Here is a 22018-nt window from a genome sequence, read left to right as displayed (position 1 = left end):
AGTACAATTTAGACACCAAATGTGTTACATAGGGAAACTGTTAATATTACTCTTAGCCAAACCCCTCATTAAACAAACTTATTTGGGAACGAGGCCTGAGTCAATAACCCTTACAGAAACAATTCCTGAACAAGCTCTGTTTTCAGTCATTCTGTCTGTGGGCAGAAATTATGACACATTATTCCATAAGTGTGGCAACAGTGCCTGAGATACCAACAGCACCGCACAGCTGTTTAAATAGGCAGCTCTGGAGAATGGCTTCAGGTGTCCTACATGATTATTCTTGTTCTGCTGTGCAAACAGTCTCTGCTGAGTGCTGCCACACCTCTGGCACCCTGCACTCATACACCAGGCCAGCTACAAGGTCATAATCCAGATCCTGAGAACATGTCCAGACATCGTAAACGTTCTGCCGGGTTCAGCTCTGATTTGTAGCTGGTGCTGAGGGACCTGTTAGAATGTGTACGAGGCCTGGGCCATCTCAGTGAAAACGGCAAGCTAATGGTTAACCCTAGAACACTAATGTTAAAATTAGTAACACCATCACTAACGTTGGGTATACACTGTATGACAAGTTCTGAAACCCTTCTTTAATTTTACAACATACAACATTACATAAAATTAAAAAGGTACCATGGATGAACCTCTAAAAAAGCAGAAAAAATATTGGAACTTGGTCTTTGGTCCACCCATTCCTGGGACATGTGAGCGCCTGATTTAAACACACAAACACTAACATCAGGTAAATTACACTATCACTAACGTCGGATGAAAATCACCCGAATGTGTGCCTCTAGAAAAAAACATAGATGGAAGGAGGGAATCAACCATAACATTAATGACATCAATGAGCCCTGAAGCTCCCCAGAGTCCTATGCAACACAATGAAAATCACATGAAAATATTGTGTGGATGAAAATCACCCGGCGTTAGCATTCTAAGGTTAATAATCACAGAGTAAGACTTTATGAAAAAGAGCTGACATGAGAACTTAACTTATATGTATTTGTTTTCAGGATGTTTAAGTCTTAGTCATTTTCTGCCTCATGTGTATGATAGTGGTTTTAACATTGTTCACTAGGCATGTTATAATGTGTTAAAGATAAACAATCACAACAATCATTAAGAGAACCAACAAATCAACAGATTAAAAATGTACATCTAAAATTCTGGTTCAACAATTTTATTTTAATTTCAGTTCTAATATCTTGATGTTCTAAAAGAATTGATGATCTAATCTTAACTGGTTCTACAATTAAACTAAAATCTGATTAAAATCTAAATGTAAAGATGAAGAATCTGACTAAAACCTCTGACTAAAAGGTCACATGACCTGTATCTATGCTGATAACTTTGAGAACTTTTTTTAAACTGATTGTACAGTGAATAGCTTTGTATTTTCTATTTAAATAAACCCACACTATTAAATCAAGGAAAAAAGTTTTGTAACTGGAGCAAATACAAACCACACTATTAAACTGTTTTCAAAAATGCAATGCAAAATGAAATTAAATTACACCCCTGGGACATTTCACATTGTTGTTTTAAACAATGGACAATGAACACCCATTGCCCTGGATATATCTGATTTATTAAACACAGCCTCAGCCATATTTTTGATGAGTTTATTATTTCATAAGATATGATTTTCCCTAGTTGTCCATATGTTTTGTTTTGTTTTATCCGTAACAGTTGGTTTTAATTTAGCCAGAAATTATTTGGTGTAAGACAACGTAAACAGATTTATCCTATTCGTCTCCATGTCTGAACGCATAGGGCCCTATTTTAGGGAACTATGGTGCATCCCTTGTGTGACTCTGTCTGCTATAATGGATGTTGATACATTTGCATGGTGCTGTAGGTCAGTTAATCTAAAGGGAGTGAATATTTATGCAATCACATCTCTGACATTTTTGACATTTTGTTAGTAAATTCTTGTTAACCCTTTGATGCGCAACATATGCCCATCCCCTCTGATGCACATTATGGGTCAGAAATGACCCGCATTCACTTTCTACGTAACTTCATGTATTGCTGGGTGTTTCTATGATACACCTTAGCAATAAATTACTTTAGTCATTCAGAATTTAAGATATTGACCCATGTTGCGCATTAGATGGGTAGTGATAAAAAAGGGCTATTCTTGAAAAAGTTAAGGATAAGGATAAAATAAAATAAGGATGTACTATAATCAAATTAAGTTAGTTAAGGAATACCTTCAATTGGTAAATGATTAAATTAATTTATTGCAAAGATATAGAAAATTAAAACTCAGCCGGGTCACTTTCGACCCATGTTCTGCATCAAAGGGTTAAACAAATCTAAATGATATTGACCAAGATTCCATTTATGAAAGCAACAAAAAAGAGAAAATATTGAAGGTGTTGAATATTTTTTAGACGCTGTCTCTAAGAATTTTTAATATAATTTCCACAGTGCTGTCACTGCTGAGAGAGCTTTACTCGCAGGCACACACTGGACCACAGGCCAGCAGGTTATAAAACTGTCATTGAGTTCAGGTCCCATAAACCCACTCACTGCAGCAGGAGAGACTGAGGGGAGACAGCAGAGGCGTGTTTAATTGCAGGAGCCCCTTAGTGGAGCCCACCCAGTGTAATTAGAGAAGAATGGATGTGTGGGACCAAACTGAGGGGCCTCGATCGCTCAGCTTTTCTGCTGAGCTCATCATCCTGCGGTTGCCTGTGAGGAACTCAAGGGGAGGGACAGGACATGACTGGCAACCCCAATATAACAGAGTCCAGATGGTGCTGCAGAGCTAGAGAAGGGGGTCTGATGCTGTTAATACAGCTGCAGGTGGTGGAAACATTATATTATTATCATTGTTTTAAAGATAAAGGTTCTGTAAACACCCTGAGCCCAGTATGGATAGGACAGGGATGTAAAAGAGTGCTGTTATAGGAGAGAATTAAAAGAGTAACAAGGCCCAGATGCCATATAAAGAGCAAAAGGCAAATACAAGTCATATGGGAGACCAAACCTACACATTATACCAAATCGCCAGTTTATTAAGTACACCCATTTCATACCTACGAGCATTTGGCCATTGTAGAGACCACTATAAGACGCAAAGTTATTTTGATATGTTTTCATATCTATTTTCATATGTCACAAATAGTCCATATAGCTTCATCAAAAAGATCTTTCATTTTGTTAGTGTTATTTTTCCAACACAAACATTTCTCTGCCACACAGAGCCGCTTGAGCTCTTTCCAGTTTAATAGAAAAAAGATATTGCAGATATCCCTGACTTATAAGGTTTAAATAAAACACAGTATGAAGTGAGTTAATAAAATGACCTAAATCTGAAAGAATCTGACCAAGTATGTATTAAACAGATTCATGGAATGTGCATGAAAACACTGTTGGGTCCAAAACTCTGCCAACTATTCAGAAAGAGAAGCACGTACGGGCCAATAGCCAGCATCTCCTATAGAGAATAAAAGAACAAGAATGTGGGTATAAAAACAGGAGTGAGAGTTTCACTCAGAATGTCCTCAAACATAAACCATATTTGTTTCAACATAAACCACACAGATAACAGTTTAGCTTTGAGCCACATGCAGGATAAAGGGCTGATCCAGATGTTGAAATTGACTGCAGTAAACTAAAAGTTATTAGGACAGAAAAAGTGGACACTAACACAATAAGTGACAAAGAAACTTAATATTATAACATTAACATTAAATTACCTATATTTAATTTGCTCCTGATCAGTTAAGCAGGTAAGCAAGCCTGTTAATGTGTTAAAAAGAATTATTTTATTGAGATTTGTAAACTCCTGTAACTTCAGCTCCACAGTGTGAATTTTCTGAGCAGTGGGCTTTTTTCTGGGACAATGGACTAAGTTTTGTCCAACACAGTCAGTGTTTTAGCAAGCTAGGTAGCTAACAATTGACAGTCAAATATAGAATATATGAACTGGTTTACAATGTGCAAAAAACATTGCAAACATATACATTAGCTGATCAACTTGTAAATGAGTATGACTTGTCATCACAGCCATTGCAAAAGTTCTTAAACTCATCTTGCATTCTCTCATGCAAGTTCAATGTCCTCAAACTGGCAACCTGCATGAGCTTAATGTCTGAGAAGGAGGGGCAAGGCAGACAACACTCTGTAGTGTTTTAAAAATAAGACTAATGCCGACCTTGCACCTAACGATTTTCAAGTGATTTCCAGATTCCAAATTTCCAGAGTCGGGATAAAATCATGAGAGTCGAGCTGCAGTCGAGTCACGGTCGCGTCATCTGGATGGTTCAGTGTAAGGTGGTCAGGATTGAATGTTTTAGTCGGGTTCGCGTCCTGGCGTGCCGATAAAAATGCACCGTGTTTAATATTATCACAAGTCTTGTGACTCGACTCACGCAAATAGTCACGTGAACAATGTCAACAACCAATAGGAGAGCTATGGCAAGAGGCAAGAATATATTTCACGTGACACATTTGCAGTTAATAGGTCTTATATGGTTCTAACTTTAATTTGTACAGTATTTTAAACACAGGTAGCACTTTAAAGTCATTATTGTTATAGTCATTTTATTTTGCACTACTTCGTCTTATTGTGCAGATTTTTTTAATTAACATGTTTAATAAATACACATTTTGCAAGAATGATGTTCTTTATCGCATTTATTCTGTCTAAACAAAGTTAAATGTATAGCAGTGAAACTGTGATTCTTTGCTATACAAGGTTGTAGCAAAAAAGGTGGGAAAGAAGCTTATAATCAGAGCTGAACACAAAATGTATTCAAATAAAAAATATCAAGAACAAACAGTGTGGCAGAAAAAAATAAACTGTTGATGGGGACAAATGGGGAGTCTCTGATAAATCACAGTATTGACATACACATTATTTGTAATTTAATATATAATATGTATTGTATGTAAACTCCACCAGAAGCATGATGGGAAATAATCTCAGAAAGAATCTAGTTTGCAGTTACTGATCCCCAGTCTTTGTAAAATCTTAGCCTGTGACTACTCTGTGATTAAAAAGTCTGTGACGAGTCTTTATATGCGAGAGGGTGTGAGACTTCAGTCTTTTAAAAGTCTTTTTAGAGTCTTTTCAAAGTCATGTAGTGTATGGACAGCTTAAGATTTTTAAGTTTGGGCATATTAGTCCTTTAGCCCTTTAATGTGCAACATGGGTCAAAAGTGACCCGGCTGAGTTTGAATTTTCTATATCTTTGCAATAAATTAATTTAATCAGTCAGTACTCAGTAAGGTATTCCTCTTGTATTATCTTGTTTTTGATTATAGTACATCCTTATCATATTTTATCCTTTTGAATTTTTTAAATAAAAGCCCTTTTTGTATCACTACCCCTGTAATGCGCAACATGGGCCAAAAAAAAATTGTACTGTTGAGGTGCACCAGAAGGATAACATAAAAAAATAGGCTTAGACTTAGGATGGTACACAAGTTTTGACCAACAGGGCCGCCTGAGGTTTCTTTTTGTCTTTTTGTTTCTTTTTGCCAAATAGTATAGAAGCCTTATTTCTTGTCTTGGCAGTGATTATACTGACACTGCTGCAAAACAACCAATAGGTCATCACAAATAATTGAAACAACAAAGATTTTGAGCAGGGTGGCTTACTTGCACTTACTTGTTTTGAACCACATGGAAGGATAGCTTCATAGCTTCATAGCTTCATAGCTTCATAGCTTCATAGCTTCATAGCTTCATAGCTTCATAGCTTCATAGCTTCATAGCTTCATAGCTTCATAGCTTCATAGCTTCATAGCTTCATAGTGGTGGAAGATAATGTTTCCCCCATACCCTACATGTGCTGTACCTCCTCTTTATAAAGTCTAAGCCCCTCCCTCTAGGCAAATTCATCCAAAAAACTTCAATGAACTAAATTATCTAACATGAACTTGAAGGCTCTAAACCCAAATAGTATAAACACTGAAGCATATTACACACACTGAATCATAAGAGAAACACATTATGATAAACACTGGAGCATAAAGTAATAAAAATCCTCTTTGACATATGGCAGAAATAAAGGCTACACTATCACACCCCTTTCCCTAAACTCAGAATGGTATGTTCGACTCCTAAAGGCGGGAAACTCCTCTATATCTAAGCTGATTGGTAGTGGTGCTCCTGTTTGTGAGTGTTCCTAATGCTGTGTTTCAATGCTTCCAATTTATTACAGAATTAAGGCAAAGCTTAAGTAATCTTATTCAGGGTAGTGTCTGTTTTTTTATATAGAGCAGCTGAAAATGCTTGTAAGGTTTTAGAGCAGGAATTTTTGGTAAGGAAACCTGTTAAAAACACTAAACAAACTCTGGGTCTACAAACAGAGCGTTTAAAAGGAACTGTGGAAGTTGGACAAAGTGAACTATGGATTAGTTTAAGATACATATACTATGGACAAAAGTAATCAAACTGATTTTCTAAGACACTTCAAAGGGAAGGCTTGAGAATTTATTGGCAAGAAGGCAGCACAAGTGATCAAAAACACCAACAAAAATGTTCTTTGTTAAAACTTATGATGACCACTAAATTGCCATAAGAAATGGTTACTAGTAAGTCTCTGTAACTAGCTAGCTAATTTTCCAGTTCCACCTTAAATGGTGCAACAAAAAGCAAAGGCTGCATTTCATATGGAACAAAAAATAAAAATAAAATAAAAGCTTATGAATCCAATTTCAGTGGAGGAATTATAGGGGAATTAAAGAGGAATTATAGGTTGGACAATAATAATTAATTGTTGCAACACCTGCCCCTTTTTTCTTAAGTCATACAATGCCCTAAAAAGAACTAAAGTCCAGCAGCTAGGTTGGTGAATGTTAGCACTCCACTGATATCATGTTAGCCTGACAGGGTCGCCTACAGCTTCGTGAACAGTTATTCCAATTCTTAGGGGAAGATTTCACCCCTTGCTCTTTTATCTCTGTTACAAAGGGAAGGGTTACACTTGAAAACAAGGTTTAGGGGTACAAATTAGAAATGAGAATCTATTCTAATCAGTGTGAGGCATTTTGTTCTGAAATGCTTTTTCTTTATAAAGATTTTTAGTGAAGTTGTTGCGATTGATATTTACACAATTGTGAAATTCAGTGCCATACAATTATTAATCAGCTATTATTAGATATATAAAATGTTAAATACTTTAAATAGGTATTATAATTGTTCAGTTATTCCATAATGTATTTATGACTGAATCCTCTCATTAATAGCAAATGCTATTGCTTAAGTGTTGTGATGTTTTTCAAAAAAGCATCACTTGGTTACGTAAACGTTGTGCTCCATGTCCAAGTAGAGCACATCCCTGACCTCCCAACATTCCAGGACAATAACTGAAGGATGTGCTGATCCAAATCTAAGTGACTGATTCAACAGGCATAGCTCATGCCAAAGACAAATATTTTAAACTGTTTTGTGAATGAAGAAACATTAACACTTCAATAATTTAAATGATGTTAGAAAATAACATTTTGTGATGAGAAACATGCCTTAAGCCCCCCTTCTTAATCTAATATACTATAAATATTATATTTATCTTGGTCACATGTCCCAATAGAGTATTTGCAACCCTTGTATATTAGCTCTTTTATCTCTGCCTGAACTCCAGCCCAAAGTTCTCCAAGTTCTCCTCTCTTTAGTCACTCCTTAAATAATCACATACTGATGGACTATTCAGAACTTGTAAAAGTTGCAAAATTTGAATAAATTCTGCAATACCTGAATTAAGTATGTGACTAATATTTTGATGATAATAAAAATTACTTTGATGGTTATTAAATTGTGCATGAATAAAAATGACAAGCTTTTGCTTTATAGGTGCTCCTACTACATAATAACACATAAAACCTGATTAGGTTTTAAGTTTTGATTAGACACATTTGTTTTACTTTTATTATATAATAATGGCACCAGGTGTATTTTTACAACACTGCAAACATCAACCAGAATGGAAATGTATCATTTGTTGAATTAAAATACAAGCAAAGTTAGTGTTAAATTTACACTGCAAGTGTTAAAATGAAATGCTCATAGTGTTAAAAACTAGCTAACTGTTGATTTAAGACTGGCAAAATTATGTATAGAAATGTTCCCTTTTGCCTTGATTTATCTTCTGCAAAATACAGAGAGCTTCCCTTATGAATCTTGTGTAACATCTGCACAGCTGTCACAACTTTCAAGCAGGTTTATAAGTGATGGTGGAATTTTCCATGATACAGAAAAAAGCCACACTTTGAGCAGAGTAACAGCTGGAAGAGATATGATGGATGAATAACTAAGTCTGTAAATACCTTCTGAATGTTCTTCTGTCACTGACATTTCCTGTCCAGTACAAAATATCCTGAAATGAGCAGAGCTTGTAAAGGACATGTGCTGCTATGTATTGCAGACAATTAGTCCACTTGAATTGTTTTGCATAGCCCTTTCACCAGCACATAAAACTCTCATGGCGCCTTGTGTCATAGTGCAGACTTAAATGTGCCGTGTGAACTGTTGTTAAGTGAAAAGACAACCCCTACGCAGAGCCACAATAAAACTGCCTTATTTCACAATGGGTAAAAATAAATGTGCCTTTTATACAATATCAGGCCATTCTGACGCCTCTTTTCACGGCCAACCAACCACAAACTCATTTCTGGGGCTCTGACTCTGGACTCCTAATGGCCTCCCCGTAGTGCCTCAAGCTTAACCCAACTCAAACCCATGTAATTTACATCAAATGGGGGAAATGACTGTTTGGCTTAAATTTTCTACTGAAATGTCATGGCTCCAACAGCCAATGTGTATACGAGCTTAGATTGGGCCCAAAAAATTCAGTCCTACACATTTTGGGCTGTTTGATTGACCAAAATCTGTTCAGAATGATGTTTAATTAACATTGCAACACTGAAAAAGCATAGACCTATTATTTAAAACAGCGTTTTTTTTTTATTATTATTATTTATTTAAGAACAGCTACGCACAGTGCTGCAAGTCAAATGCTGAGAAGTGGAGGAGCTATTTTCTAAAGCCCAACCCGGCCCAAGGTGGTGGGAAATCTTACCCCGGCCCGAGTTCGGGTCGGGCCTCGGATTAAGTTGGATTCTTCCCATTTTTTAAAAACAGCTACACAACGTACTGCAAGTCAAATGCGAACAAGTGAGCTGAGTGGTTATAACTTGTGCAATAAAAAAAAAAAACTTTGAGATTTGTTACTTAGCTATACTGTGATCATCACGCCATAGCTTTATATTAAAAAAATTTAGCATTAAAAAATAGACGCCTACATCACAGACTATTTTCTTAAGCCTGACCTGACCCAAGAAAAGTGGTGGCAAATCTCGGCCTGAGTTCGGGTCAGCCCCTGGATCGAGTTGGGTTCGGGCAGAGAATCTAAGCTCTAATGTGTATTGCTTTGTGTAAGTATTTTTATTGTGCACTTTTTTATTTTTATGATGAAATACAAAACAAACAACCATTTGTCATGAAGAGATTCACTGTGCAGCATCATGGTCATCAAACAATTAGAAAAGAGACGACAGGAATATTTCAACTCTTTTAGTGCTGGTAGTAAATCATGCCTGGCTAACATAACAGGATAATGTCATGATTTTGAGGCAAATTTGCTCTTCCCAACAATTGCACAAAGTTTCAGGGTGTTTACAAATGATGATCCTTCCTGACTATCCTGTATTGTGTGGTGTCTATAATCCATAATTTAGTCTTCTGATCTTCTCCCACAGCAGTCAGGCCACTCAGTAGGTGAATCATATTCCTAAAACATGTTTTAATATTTACGACTCTGTATCCTGTAGTGTGGATGTCTATCGTGTTGAGGAACTACAGTATCTACTACCCCAAAGGTTTTGAGGATGGTATCCATCGGCTGGACAGCATGAATTTAAAGTGTAAGTTGTTTCATTCGGACTGATGATTAATGACAGAAAAATACTTTGTTGTTTTCAACATCGGTTATGATTGTGAAAGTCCTGTAGGGTTTGGGCAGGAATTTTTGATATAACCTACAGTAATATTTGTTTCCCCCTTTCATTACATTTATTTTAATACTTTAAGTAGTTTTCAAACTAGTAATTTTACACTTTTACTTGAGTAAAATACTTGAGTTGATACTTCTATAGAAGTAGAATCTGTACTTCATTGATGAATGTGAATAAGTTTGACACCTCTGGTTATACTTGTTGTATAGCTGATTGACTTGGCAAAGTAAAATATCAGAATACTTTTCTCTGTAGAAGTCTGTCTAACTACACTTTTTCAACATATTTTGACTATTACACAAATACTGCACAAGCTCAATATACAGTGAGATTAAAACTGTGTATCAGGACATCACCATCCTATCTGCAGGGGTGTTTGTGGTAATGATGTAGGCATTAGTGACTACAAAGCCATGAGAAGAAGGAAGTGTTCGCCCTGTCAAGTGGTGGTGTAGATCTCTTATATCACAACAGAGAAACTAAGCAACAAATTAGAGCTTAAATCAGGCCCAAAAAATCTGACCTGACCCGGCTTGAGCCTGAGCCCAACCCAACCCACCCCCCCAACTGTTGCTGTTTGTTCTGTTGCAGGGGATGAAAAACTACTATAATATCTGATTTAAGCAGACAGGGCATGCAGGCTGAGATATATAATTTGATTTCAAACGACCCCAAATGTGTTTTGGATCCGATAAGCAAGAATCCGATTTAATGTGCTTTTTCGAAGTCCAGAATGTTAAAAGTTAATCTGGATACAATCATAGTAGCATTAGCTTGACTGCATGACAAAAACCTACATCCCATCTATCCTAACAGCGCGACCTTTCACATAGAGTACATTCAAAACATATGTCAGACTAAGATGCTCTAGAGTACAAGAGGTTCTCAATAATCCAAGTGGGATTTTTGCCAACATTCTGTTATACTTGTCTAACCAAGCAACAGTTAAGACAACAGTAAAAAAAGAATGCAGTTTAAGGTCACATTACATGGTTGCCAAACAAGTTTCAGTGTTATGTGCAAGTACTGTTCTGGTGATTGTGGACAGCAGGAGGGCATCATATGCCTGGAATTGCTCACTCTATGGTGTGATCTGCACATTTTCTTTTGCTGTCAGCTCCAGGCTAACCTGTTTCAAACACCGCCTGAAGACAAAGGTTCAACAGTAAGAATTTTTTGTTTGTTTATATTTAGCTCTACTTATTATTGCTAAAATTGTTTATTGCTTTTTTTGATGACATTTGCTAATTTGATGGCATGCAAATTGCAAAAAGAATTTGGTACACTGCAACCTTTCATAAAAAAAATATAAAGGAATATAAAAAAAAATAATCAACCTAGTATTATTAAAGTTAAAACGCTTACTTAGCTTTTCTGCCCATTATCTTATCTGTAATGATAGCTATGTGTATAATATTTACTTGTCCACTGTAAACATTCACTTAAATTGAAAATCCTGTGCATTTTTACAGCTGTTTTTCTCTATGCTGATGTAAGTATGTTATGATGGTTTAGCACAAATCACTGTGTTTACTGTGACAGGTTGGAAAATGGAGCTCCGGGAACAGAGATGAATAATCTTCAGATGAACAGCTCATGTGTTTTTTTTTCTTTTTCTGAGCACTGCTTGTGTATGTCTATTCCAAAGGAATTTGTGCAGTCAGCTGGCTGGGTGGAGAAGTTCACTGGGGCTCAGCTCATGTGCTCTAATCACTGTATCAGGGTCTTCTGGGGTGAATCAGTGAAGTATGTTTACGGTAAGTGAGCTGTGAAGTCTGCTCATTACTTTACTCGGAGCACTAAATTCCAACAATGAGGAGGGCCTCTACACTAAAGTAAAGTGTCTCATCCAGTCAGCAATGAAAGAGTGTTAAAGCAATGTTAAAAATCTAAAAAAGCACTGAATTCTTAAAGCTAGCAAGAAAAAAATGTAGTAGCAGTAAATAGTTATCTTTTTAGGGATGTGCTTAAAATAAGTTGCAGGTTTGTAAGTGTGTGCAGTACTAACTGGTCAAAACTCCCATTTTGCATGCTTTTGTATTTCTGTTTGAGTCTCAAGTGCCCCCATAAACACTCCAAGTATAACAAAATATTATAGTCAGTTGAAAGATTTTTGTGTCAGGGATCATATGCTATATCTATGGGCCGTTTGGATGGTTCCCTTATTTTAATGTACATTAACATACATACATTAAACGACTCTGGCACCACCACTCACCCAAGAAACCCCCCCAGAGCCCTACACTCTAGAGCAGTTAAAGAAACGCAAGCAGGATACAGCAGTACACAGCAGGATTAGCGAGCAGACTTTGGCTGAAGGAGGAATCTGTACCTACTGTCTGTGGCTAAAACTGGTGAGAATAGAGCTGGTGGAGACTCTTTATGTAAGAGTGATTTTGTGCGAAGAATTTCATGAACATGTTTACTTCATCCCATAAATCTATTATAACCTTTGTAAAAAGAGGTATTTGTCCTCTTTAACTTTCAATGAAAGTTAATGTAAAATGTTTTTATCACAATTTATTTTGTTGGTCCATTTATTATGACATTTATAAATGACACAATGGTTAGCCACTGATTTCAAAATAAAGACACGTAGCCCTGTCATAAAATTTACATCATTGACTAATTGTACAATAAATTAATAGTTAATTTGCAAAAACAGATAAACAGATTCCTATTGCAATTGCAATTCATTTAGTGTGATGTTGGTCAGAACAGGCTTCTGTCAGCTGATGTATCAGAGCTGGGTCGCTGCACTTTCCTTTGAGCATGCTGGCTAACCGGTAATGATACATCAGTGGCAGGTGCCAAGAGGGATGTGCTGGTCTTGTGCATCTTGCAAGTATGGGGGGTATGACTCCCCTGCTAAAAAAAAATGCAGCTCAAGACCAACTGGTCATCCAGATGAACAACATACCCCTACATGCTGGTTGTCTAGCTGGTCTAACTAGATCTTGATCTGCATAGGGTATGTTTTTTGATGGATGACCAGCTGGGCTTGAGCTGGATTTTTTTTAGCAGGGTATTGATCAGTGGCGTGCAGTGAATATAGTGGGTACCCCTTCTGCCATGGCCCCGTCCCCGGAGTGAAAATCATGAATCTGATTGGTTAGATTGTCCTATGACGTTGCTAACAGACTCATTACTACACCCCTCTCAAATTCAGGAGAAGGGTCCACGCAGACACGTGAGCAGAAGCCATTTGAAAAAGCTTTGATTGGTTAGAACAGCTGTCAGTTATATAAGAGTCCTATAGCAACTAGTTGCTGTTTTTTTTTTAGTTAATTTATAAAAAAAAAAAAACTGATTAAACACTGATTAAATATTATTTAATGATTTACATGCACTTATTGTCACCCCATCTCTGAAGGGTTAGAAGGGCCTGACTGCATACCACTGGTATTGATAGAGATAATTCTAATCAGTGGGTTGGGTAACTGGCTGTCCAAATTTATAAGAAAAAAGGGTAAAATGTTTAATTATTATTTTTTTATTATTACTAATTAAAATAGTGGCATTAATTGCCTACAGTTGACAATAGTACTGTTTATTGAAATTATATTTGGGAAAACAAAATGTCCCTACAAAAATAGTTACCATGACAGGCCTAAATACATGTGTTTTTCTCTTTATAGAAACAATATTTTAATCCAAGCAAGAGTAAAATGGAATATCTTTACACGTTTACACAACCTTTTTTAAACTTGGGCTGTATTATTACAGATTTATGGCAGTTTAAATACTCTTGCCACAGTTGTGGTGTTTGGGATACTTTCTCTTTGTCCGCCCCCTGCAGGAACTATTCTATCACATCTGCACCATATTTACTTACATCATGGTAGCCCATCTCCAGGGCTGTTCCCCCGGCTCTATTTTATGGCCTTATTTGTTTTCTTTGGAGGCTACAGCTGGCCCATAGCGAGAGGGCCCGACGTTGAGAGGCACATCGCTTTTGTTTGTGTGGCAGTCCATGTTCCTCACCACCCGCCTAGTTTAGTTTTCATACTCATTTGGTTCCTGTGAGAGCACGTGTGTGGTCCTAGCTGAGTGTTTTGGCTCAAGCCAAATGTTATAGTGAGTGGTGAGGTAAAGCATAGCTGACAGAGGGTGGTGTGTGCAACCACAACTAGGAAGACCTTGCTTGTCTTTTTCTAAACAGGAGGTTAATGAGCCGGTGCGGTACAGGGGGACCACCACATGGACGCACCTTTTTAGACAGCATTTTTTCTACAGAGTACATGCTCAAGTTTGAGGTATTCCAGAAGCTAGCTATTTATATCAGTTAGCTGAAGACACACATAACAAACTGAAGACACACATTACAGAAAGTCTTCATGATAAAAGTATCTGTTTTTGGAACATTTCAGAATTTAATTATTGCCATTTTAACATTATAATATACATTATACTATTAAGATTTCAAACCTTGAGTCTTGAGTGTGTGGGTGTGAATCTAAATCCAGCCATATAAAGGACCTAAAGACGATAATTTATTACTCTGCAAAGACTGAAAATCTTGCAGTGTCAAGTCTCTGAGGTGTAAATATGAGTAGTGTATTTAAGTCTTAAAATGAGAGTGTGAATCTCTGGCATGCAAGTCTACGTTCTGTATGCCAGGTGTGAATTTGAATCAAGTAAAAGCTCTCTAGATCATTAGTTCAAGTCCAGTAACACTTAAGGTCAATAATGTATAAATTAAAAGTGCATAAGTGGAGCAAAAGCAGTGTCTGCATTATTGTTTTAGACAGATATGAGATATTACTGTTCATTGGATAGGTGAAAACAAGCTATTCCAGCCTGCTAGTTGGCAAGGACTCATATCATCTATTTTATCAGAGTAGGATTGCTTATTTAGCTCTGTTTAATTCAGTAATGTCGTTGAAAATAACAGACCTGAATTTTGAGTTTAATCTTAAAAGAAAATGCAGATGGGTCAATAATAAAACTGAGAGGGTCTGACCCCTCTTGCTGCTGCACTGTACAGACACTTGTGATTCAGTGAACTGAGCTAGGAATAACAGCCTAGTTAGGACAGAGATTCTGCTGGGTTATGTTATTGGCTTAGCAATGACTTTATTTTTCCTATAAACACAAACGGGAAAAATCCACCCAGCCGGGGACATCTGAGGTGGTGGCTAGGGTCATAATTTCCAGCCTGGTCATGAATTTATACAAGCAAGACAATTCCTTCTTAAACTGACTTCCTTTGTGTCTCAAAACTTTTACTTCCTGGGGGGACTTTTAACTTGGTATCAAGAAAACAGAAAACAGTGGACAGTGATGTAAACTATGCAGTCTTTTGTCAGAACAGAACTGCTATGTAACACAGCTTAATGCACAACTGTTTCTGTCGTCAAAGGGAAAACTCTACTTTCTCTAAAAATTAAAGGTTTGTTTGGACTCTAGCTTCTACATGTGGTTGTATTATAGTAGTAGATAGTAGACTGTGGGAAGGGCAAGGGGCAGAAAATAGGTAGACTGGTATTTTGGGCAGTTTTTAACTAAAGTTATAATTAATATTACAGAGACAAGACTAGGAACAAAAAACATGACAAGCTCCTCTCTCAGACTTCATTTAAATAATTTAACTAGTCCATTAAGTCCAATAACTAGCACAACATTTAAAAAAAAATAATCTGCAAACTGGAGCAGTGTTTCTACTTGTCCTGAGCTTAACTTCTGGACTCACCTAATTCTAACCATCTAATCATGAAATGACACACAACCATGAAACATCCAATCTTTTACAGAAACAGATTGTGTTCCTTTATTTACAGTGGCAAAATGGTAGAGGAAGCAACTACTAGCATAGACTCTGGATTGCATGTGGTTTCTGGCTGTTAGGACTACCAAAAACCAATCTGGATACAATCTACATATGTCAAAATTGGGATTTGGGCTGACAATCCTAACATTCTTATATGGTTTTACTGTTATTTTTTTATTGATAGTGTTATTTGGTATTTTTAAGAGCATATCAAAACATCCCAGTGTACACAACAAAATATCCACACACTAAAAAAAACAAATGACAATGTGTTTTTGTTGCTGCGAAAACGCATAGTAAATGATGAGCATTCCATTAATTCTAATATCTAATGCAACACCAGTGAATTTCCTTAAAACAAATAACCAACCCATTTAACAGTTTTATCCAACTACCTATAGTCTTATTACTAATTATGTAACAATATACATTATCTTTTTTATTTATACAAATTTAATGTCATTTACATGTCATTGTGATAACATTGTTAAACATCCATTTAGAACTCAGTATTGTGAATCAAATCTAAAACAACTTCAACTAGGACCTTAATTAAGGTAAATTATGTGAACTGATTATGATTAGACAGTAAAATTAACTTTTTGCTTTATATAACAGGCAAGATTCCACTGAAGGTCAGAGATAGCTCTGGTCATGATAGTTCATGATAGTTCAGTACAGTTCAGTTCAGTTCAGTGACATCTAGTGGCATGGAAGCAATCCTGAACATTGACAATACATAAATTTTTTTCCCCAGTCTGCCAATTTATTTCTGAACATCCAAAAAAAAAAGTAAACCTGGTACATGAACCAGTAATCAACAAAAGCAATTAAAACACATATTTTAAACACACTTAAAATTATAATTGTATGGTAAGCTTGACAATTTATTATGCTTTTCCTTCATTCCTTAATAAATCATATCATTAATAAAAACACTATACTGCATTTTAGGAATGTCTTTTGTAAATTTTACCTATTTTATAAGTCCTTAAAATGTCAGTACATTTACTCATTATCAAATCTTTTTATTTACTTCTGTGTTTAAATTTTTATAAAAAAAGACTGAGGACATGAAGACTATGCTTTAACACACATTCAAGTGACATGACTTTACTTAATGTTGTGACGATATTAGTCCTTATACACACAGTATTAGCTTTACTAAGTGAAGAGCAGTATTTAATATTTGGAATTATGCTGTTATTTGTTGCTTATTACAAGGGTTAGAATGTGCAGGACATTGTATGTTTACCATGCATTAAACAGGAAAATATATATACAGTGGTTGTTTCAAACAAGACTGGAAATTAGGCCTAAACCAATAGTCAGGAAAAGCGTACCACCCAATGTTAAACACACTCCAATACCTTTGGCAATAGTACATAATACAACGATACAATCCCCACAAAATGCATCCATAGGAAATGGCCTTCAACATATACAAGATGATTTTTCCAAATCTGCCCTTTTCCTGCAATACAAGAAACAGTTATTGTATGTGTTTAGGTTAAGCGGTCATATCATAACTATTTATCAAACAACAAGTTTACAAAAATTACAAACCTGTTTGTTTATCCTTTTGGGGGCCCACCTATTTAAAAAATGTGTTGCTTTTAGAAAGTCTTCGTTATTCTTCTGACAGACCAGAAGCCCCTTGTCCTCAGAGAAAAGGAAGGTCACAAGAACAAGCTTCTCCCTCTCATATTCTCTGCAACTTGGTACAACTGCTTGCTCGTCGAAGGTATGCTGCAGCACTATCACGATGGCGGGTTTGTCATCTAGATAGAAAGAAAAGAGTGGCATATTAATTTCAGAGCTATTACACTAATTTAATTTAGCTTCTCTCTTTTTTTCTTTGATAGAGATATATAATATGGACAAAAGTATAGGAACAATGACAAGTATACCTATGACACCCAATTCTAAATCCATAAGCATTAATGCCATTAAAAAGGAGGCGTCTCCCCTTTGCAGCTCTAACAGGTTGCCTTTTCATCCAGAAGAGCATTTGTGAGGTTAGACACTGATGTTGGATGTGAGGGTCTGGCTTGTAATCTCCATTTTAGTTAATCCTAAAGATGTTTGATGGGGTTGAGATCAGGGCTCTGTGTATGCTAGAGAAGAGGTTCACCCAACCATGCTTTTGTCCTTGCTTTGTGTACTGAGACTTAGTCTTGCTGAAACAGAGGTCTTCCCTAAACTGTTTTTTTTTTTTTACAACATGAAAGTTTCCTTTCATTGGATCTAAGAGCCTAGGCCAACCTCTAAAACAACCTTATAGCATTAACCCTCCTTGACCAAACTTTACAGATGGCACACTGCAGACAGGCAGGGAGAGAAGTGTCATTTTCTATGTGAAAATTGCATTATTGTCTGGAAGTTCCAGCAATAACTAGTGCTGGACAGTATGACCAAAAATGTATAGTGACTTTGATTATAATAAGGTTTACTTATTCCCAAAATTTTATACAGTATATGAAGTAATTACACTGCCACTAAAAAAGGTAATTCACTCAAATGTTTAGTTTGACTGCCTTTAGCTTTGATTGTGGCATGCATTTGCTGTTGCCTCAATAAGCTTCTGCAATGTCACAAGATTTATTTTAATCCAGTGTTGCAGTTGATAGAATAACCTGGTCTATATTCAGTATATTCAGGTAGTCAGCTGACCTCATTCTTTCAGCACATACTGCTGGACCTGACCAACTGAAGCAACCCCACATCATTTACTTAGTTAAATCCAGGTGTTGACCTTTTTTTGTCCAGGCAGCGTATTATGCATTTGCAGACAACAGTTTGCAAAATTCATTCAGTGGAAATTCATGAATTCCAGCTGTTGCTGAAAATCGTAGATCATCACAGCAGTGCCAATATTACACGTTATAGCACGAACCTCGAGTGTATTATTGTGATTATACCACAGTTATATTATAGCTGTTTATTGAAAGATTTTGAGTTAAAGAGGATGAGAAAATATGATCTGTTTGGTTATAAACTCTCCACGAGTTAAAATAGTTCCACTGCTGCTCTGTTTGGATTGAATAGGATACGTCTATGTGGTGGAGTAATACATGGAGAGCTTCAGTTACAGCGCATTACCGGCTGATAACGGCACTCATAGAACGCCTCTCAGCCAATCACATTGCAGGGTCGGAACTAACTGTGGTACACTATCTATTTGTTTGTGCTGGTCAGTTGTTTATCGTGACTTCATTTAAAGGTGGCGGCACCTGGAGAACTACCTGAAGGTACTGTGTGTATAAACAGTGTTTTTTTATGAAATATCTGTGCACTTTTAAAGCTCTTAGTGCTGGGGAGAACAGAGGTGGGCCATTCAACAAATGTTTGTTCTTGTTATCATGTTTCACTACAACCCAGGATTATTTCACACCAGATTTCTCCTTTAACCAGGCTACTGTTTCGTTCAGAAGACCAAATAGAAAGTTTCTGTGTGTGTGTGTGTGTGTGTGTGTGTGTGTGTGTGTGTGTGTGTGTGTGCGCTAATGGCGGCCTGTGTGGGTTGTCTTACCCCTAACCCTGGAGAGAACAGCGCTGATATCGGTTCCCGCGCGGGAAACAATGGGGCAGAAGTACATTCTCACATCACACTCCTCCTCATCTTCAGACTCCTTTATGCTCAGGCGATTCTTTAGGCCTTTAATGATCTCAGCGCGGACTCCTCTCACAGTAGAGCTCTTCTCAAAGTACACGAAGGTGTACCGCAACCTGAACCACTCTCTTCTTAAAAAATCAGAGAGAGGGCCCAGTAACGGTACCATTGTTTCGCCGGTGTTTGGGTTTGTTTACCCCGTGTTATAAAGCCCGGGTTCTCGGTACTGTCCTGGTTCAGACAGTGCAGCTGCAGAAACACAGACACTTTCACTTTCACTTGCTGCAGGAAATACTACAGGACCAGGATGAACCGCCCATAGTCTCAATGGAAACAGGTGTCCACAAGCACCTAGTGGATTTACTTCCACCTGTTTTTTTCTCAATCATTTAAGTGTCTACTTTAAGATTTTGACAGGTACCAAGATAAAATAATGTCCCATCCAAACAAAGGAGAAACATAATTAGAAAATGAACTGTCATAGCACAGAAGTTAAGGCAAATTAACACATATTTTTCAATACAATTAAATATTCAACACATTAGTTATTTTTAAGTTTCTCACACTTTAACTGGGACAAAAATACCACAAATGAGCTAATAAAAGATTTTATGTAACTTTTCCCGTTATTCTAAAATCTGGTGCAATGGATAAAACATTTAGAGATTTTTTTCTAATCCTGGAAGTGTCTACTTTACAATTCTAACAGGCCATAGGTCGAAAAAACGTAATGTGGAGCATAATTGTAACCCTTTACTGCACTTATCCCAAATCCGAACTTGACTTTGCCTTAACACCAAACCATCAGACTGTTCAACAATCTGGCCGTGTTGTTTTTTTTCATCAGATTAGATTTGATCCAGCAGAGAATTTAGTAATGGGTTTATTTACAGTATACAGTTAATGTTCCTCAACCAGAGCTGCTTCATGGAGAGCCCACCCTTTCTATCTATCCCAGAAAACGACTGCAAACCGCTAGAGGGAGCCCGCGAGGGAGTCCTCAATGAATGGGGTGAATGGAGCTAAACGACTAAAAACACAAATTAAAGTTATAGTCATAGTCTGTATTTTTCGAATATCTTCATAAAACCGGTAGTGTGGGCTGATTGGTTGGTAAACGAATGCTATAATGTAATAATCGGGGGCTTTTAAAAGATGGAACCAATTATACTATTTTATTTGGCAAAAGGTTCAATCTTGTGAGACATTCCAATCACCATTCACCACAGTGACATGTTGGTATTCAAGTTCAAAATGATCCCACACAGCAGACCTAGGTCTTTTTGAGATCCTCTAAATGCTAATAGTTTGACAAATTATGAGCAATAAATAATAAAACAAAGTGTGTGATATTTCTCCACAAAAATCAAGTCAAGGTGTACAATAGAAATCAATATTTAGCTTTCGTTAAAAACAGTTACTCAGACAATTTTATTGGCTCACTAAAATAATCATTCATCAGTGTGTATCCACTTAGGCTAGGTTATATAAGTGTGTATAAAATGTTGCAATAATCAATCTATATGTTGGAGATGGCAGCAGTGGCATTACTGGAAGATATTGCCAATGGGCGTATTCATCGCATTTTCTGTCACCATTATGATTTTCTGGCCCAAGATGATAAGCTATTTCAGATTTCCAAAAGCTATCCTCTTAAGCTTCCCATGTGACGTGTTTTTCCAGGCAAACATTAAAGCGCAATTTGCAGCGATACCCAAAAATTATTTTCTGATGGGCACCAGACCTTTTCTTAATGCCATTTTTTTGTTCAGCTATTGTGAGGTGTTCGGAGCCTACCACATTGATGGCTTGTGCCACACTTTCCTATTTGGCCAATTTGCGTTTTTAATTTATCCCCTAGAACAGAGAAACAAATTAAAAAAAAAAAGATTTTGGCCTTTACCACTGAGCGCAAAACCTCCAGTTTGCAATCAGTAAAGTTCCTCTTCTTTGCCATTTTTTCAATACAAGTATTTCAAGGCCTGTGTAATTATTTGCACATATTTCATTGCAAACTGATCTGTGTTTAAAGTAAAACTTCAAACTCAAATGTATTACTTATCGCCATAAAAAAAAAAATATATATATAAAATATACTTTTTTCAACCCTTAGCACTCGGCGAAACTGACTTCTGCCTTCATACCAATTAGCAAATTATAATCTGCGTAAATGAGGATTTTGCTGACACAATTGGCTGTCTTAAATCAACATCAACTGAGACTGACAACTTTATTGTTTAATTTGGACAAATTACCTTTTTGTAAATGGTAATTGATTTTCATTATTTTTAATTCTACATACACAGGTTTTGCTACACATAAAACATTTGCCCTATGTACATGTTGTCCTGTGAAATATGTAAATAAAAAAAGACACTTGTTTTCACACTGCTTTATGCATTTGAATATGCAACATGGCCCAATGAAGCCAAAACCCAGATGAACACTTTTGATAATGGAGTTTTGAATTTACTGCATCAACGTTTATCTGATGCTCTGTAAGAGATAAGCATTAAATACAGTAGCTGTGTACTTTTTTGGTGGAAGTACTCAGTATTGAGAATTAAAAAAAAAAAAAAAACAATTTTCAGGGCAGTATTTTATTTTGGAATATATTTGTATTGCTTTCACAAAGTACACACCTCTTTTTGAATTTGTGTTTA

The 22018-nt window shown here is 36.5% G+C and overlaps 1 protein-coding gene across 1 annotated transcript; it reads right to left on the bottom strand.

Moving 5' to 3' along the window:
• Positions 1-15715: 15715 nt before the first annotated feature.
• LOC111196002 (uncharacterized) lies at positions 15716-19641 on the bottom strand. The gene is made up of 3 exons (XM_049484506.1): positions 19275-19641; positions 17309-17523; positions 15716-17216 (listed from the first exon to the last, which is right to left on the bottom strand). Exons 1-3 carry the CDS (start codon positions 19522-19524, stop codon positions 17004-17006), a joined length of 678 nt encoding a protein of 225 aa, XP_049340463.1. The 5' UTR covers positions 19525-19641; the 3' UTR covers positions 15716-17003.
• Positions 19642-22018: the final 2377 nt, after the last annotated feature.

Source organism: Astyanax mexicanus, chromosome 1 (genome assembly GCF_023375975.1).
Source record: "Astyanax mexicanus isolate ESR-SI-001 chromosome 1, AstMex3_surface, whole genome shotgun sequence".
Classification (NCBI taxonomy): domain Eukaryota; kingdom Metazoa; phylum Chordata; class Actinopteri; order Characiformes; family Acestrorhamphidae; genus Astyanax; species Astyanax mexicanus.
Note: the sequence above shows the minus strand (reverse complement) of the source record. Positions and strands in the feature narration are given on the sequence as shown.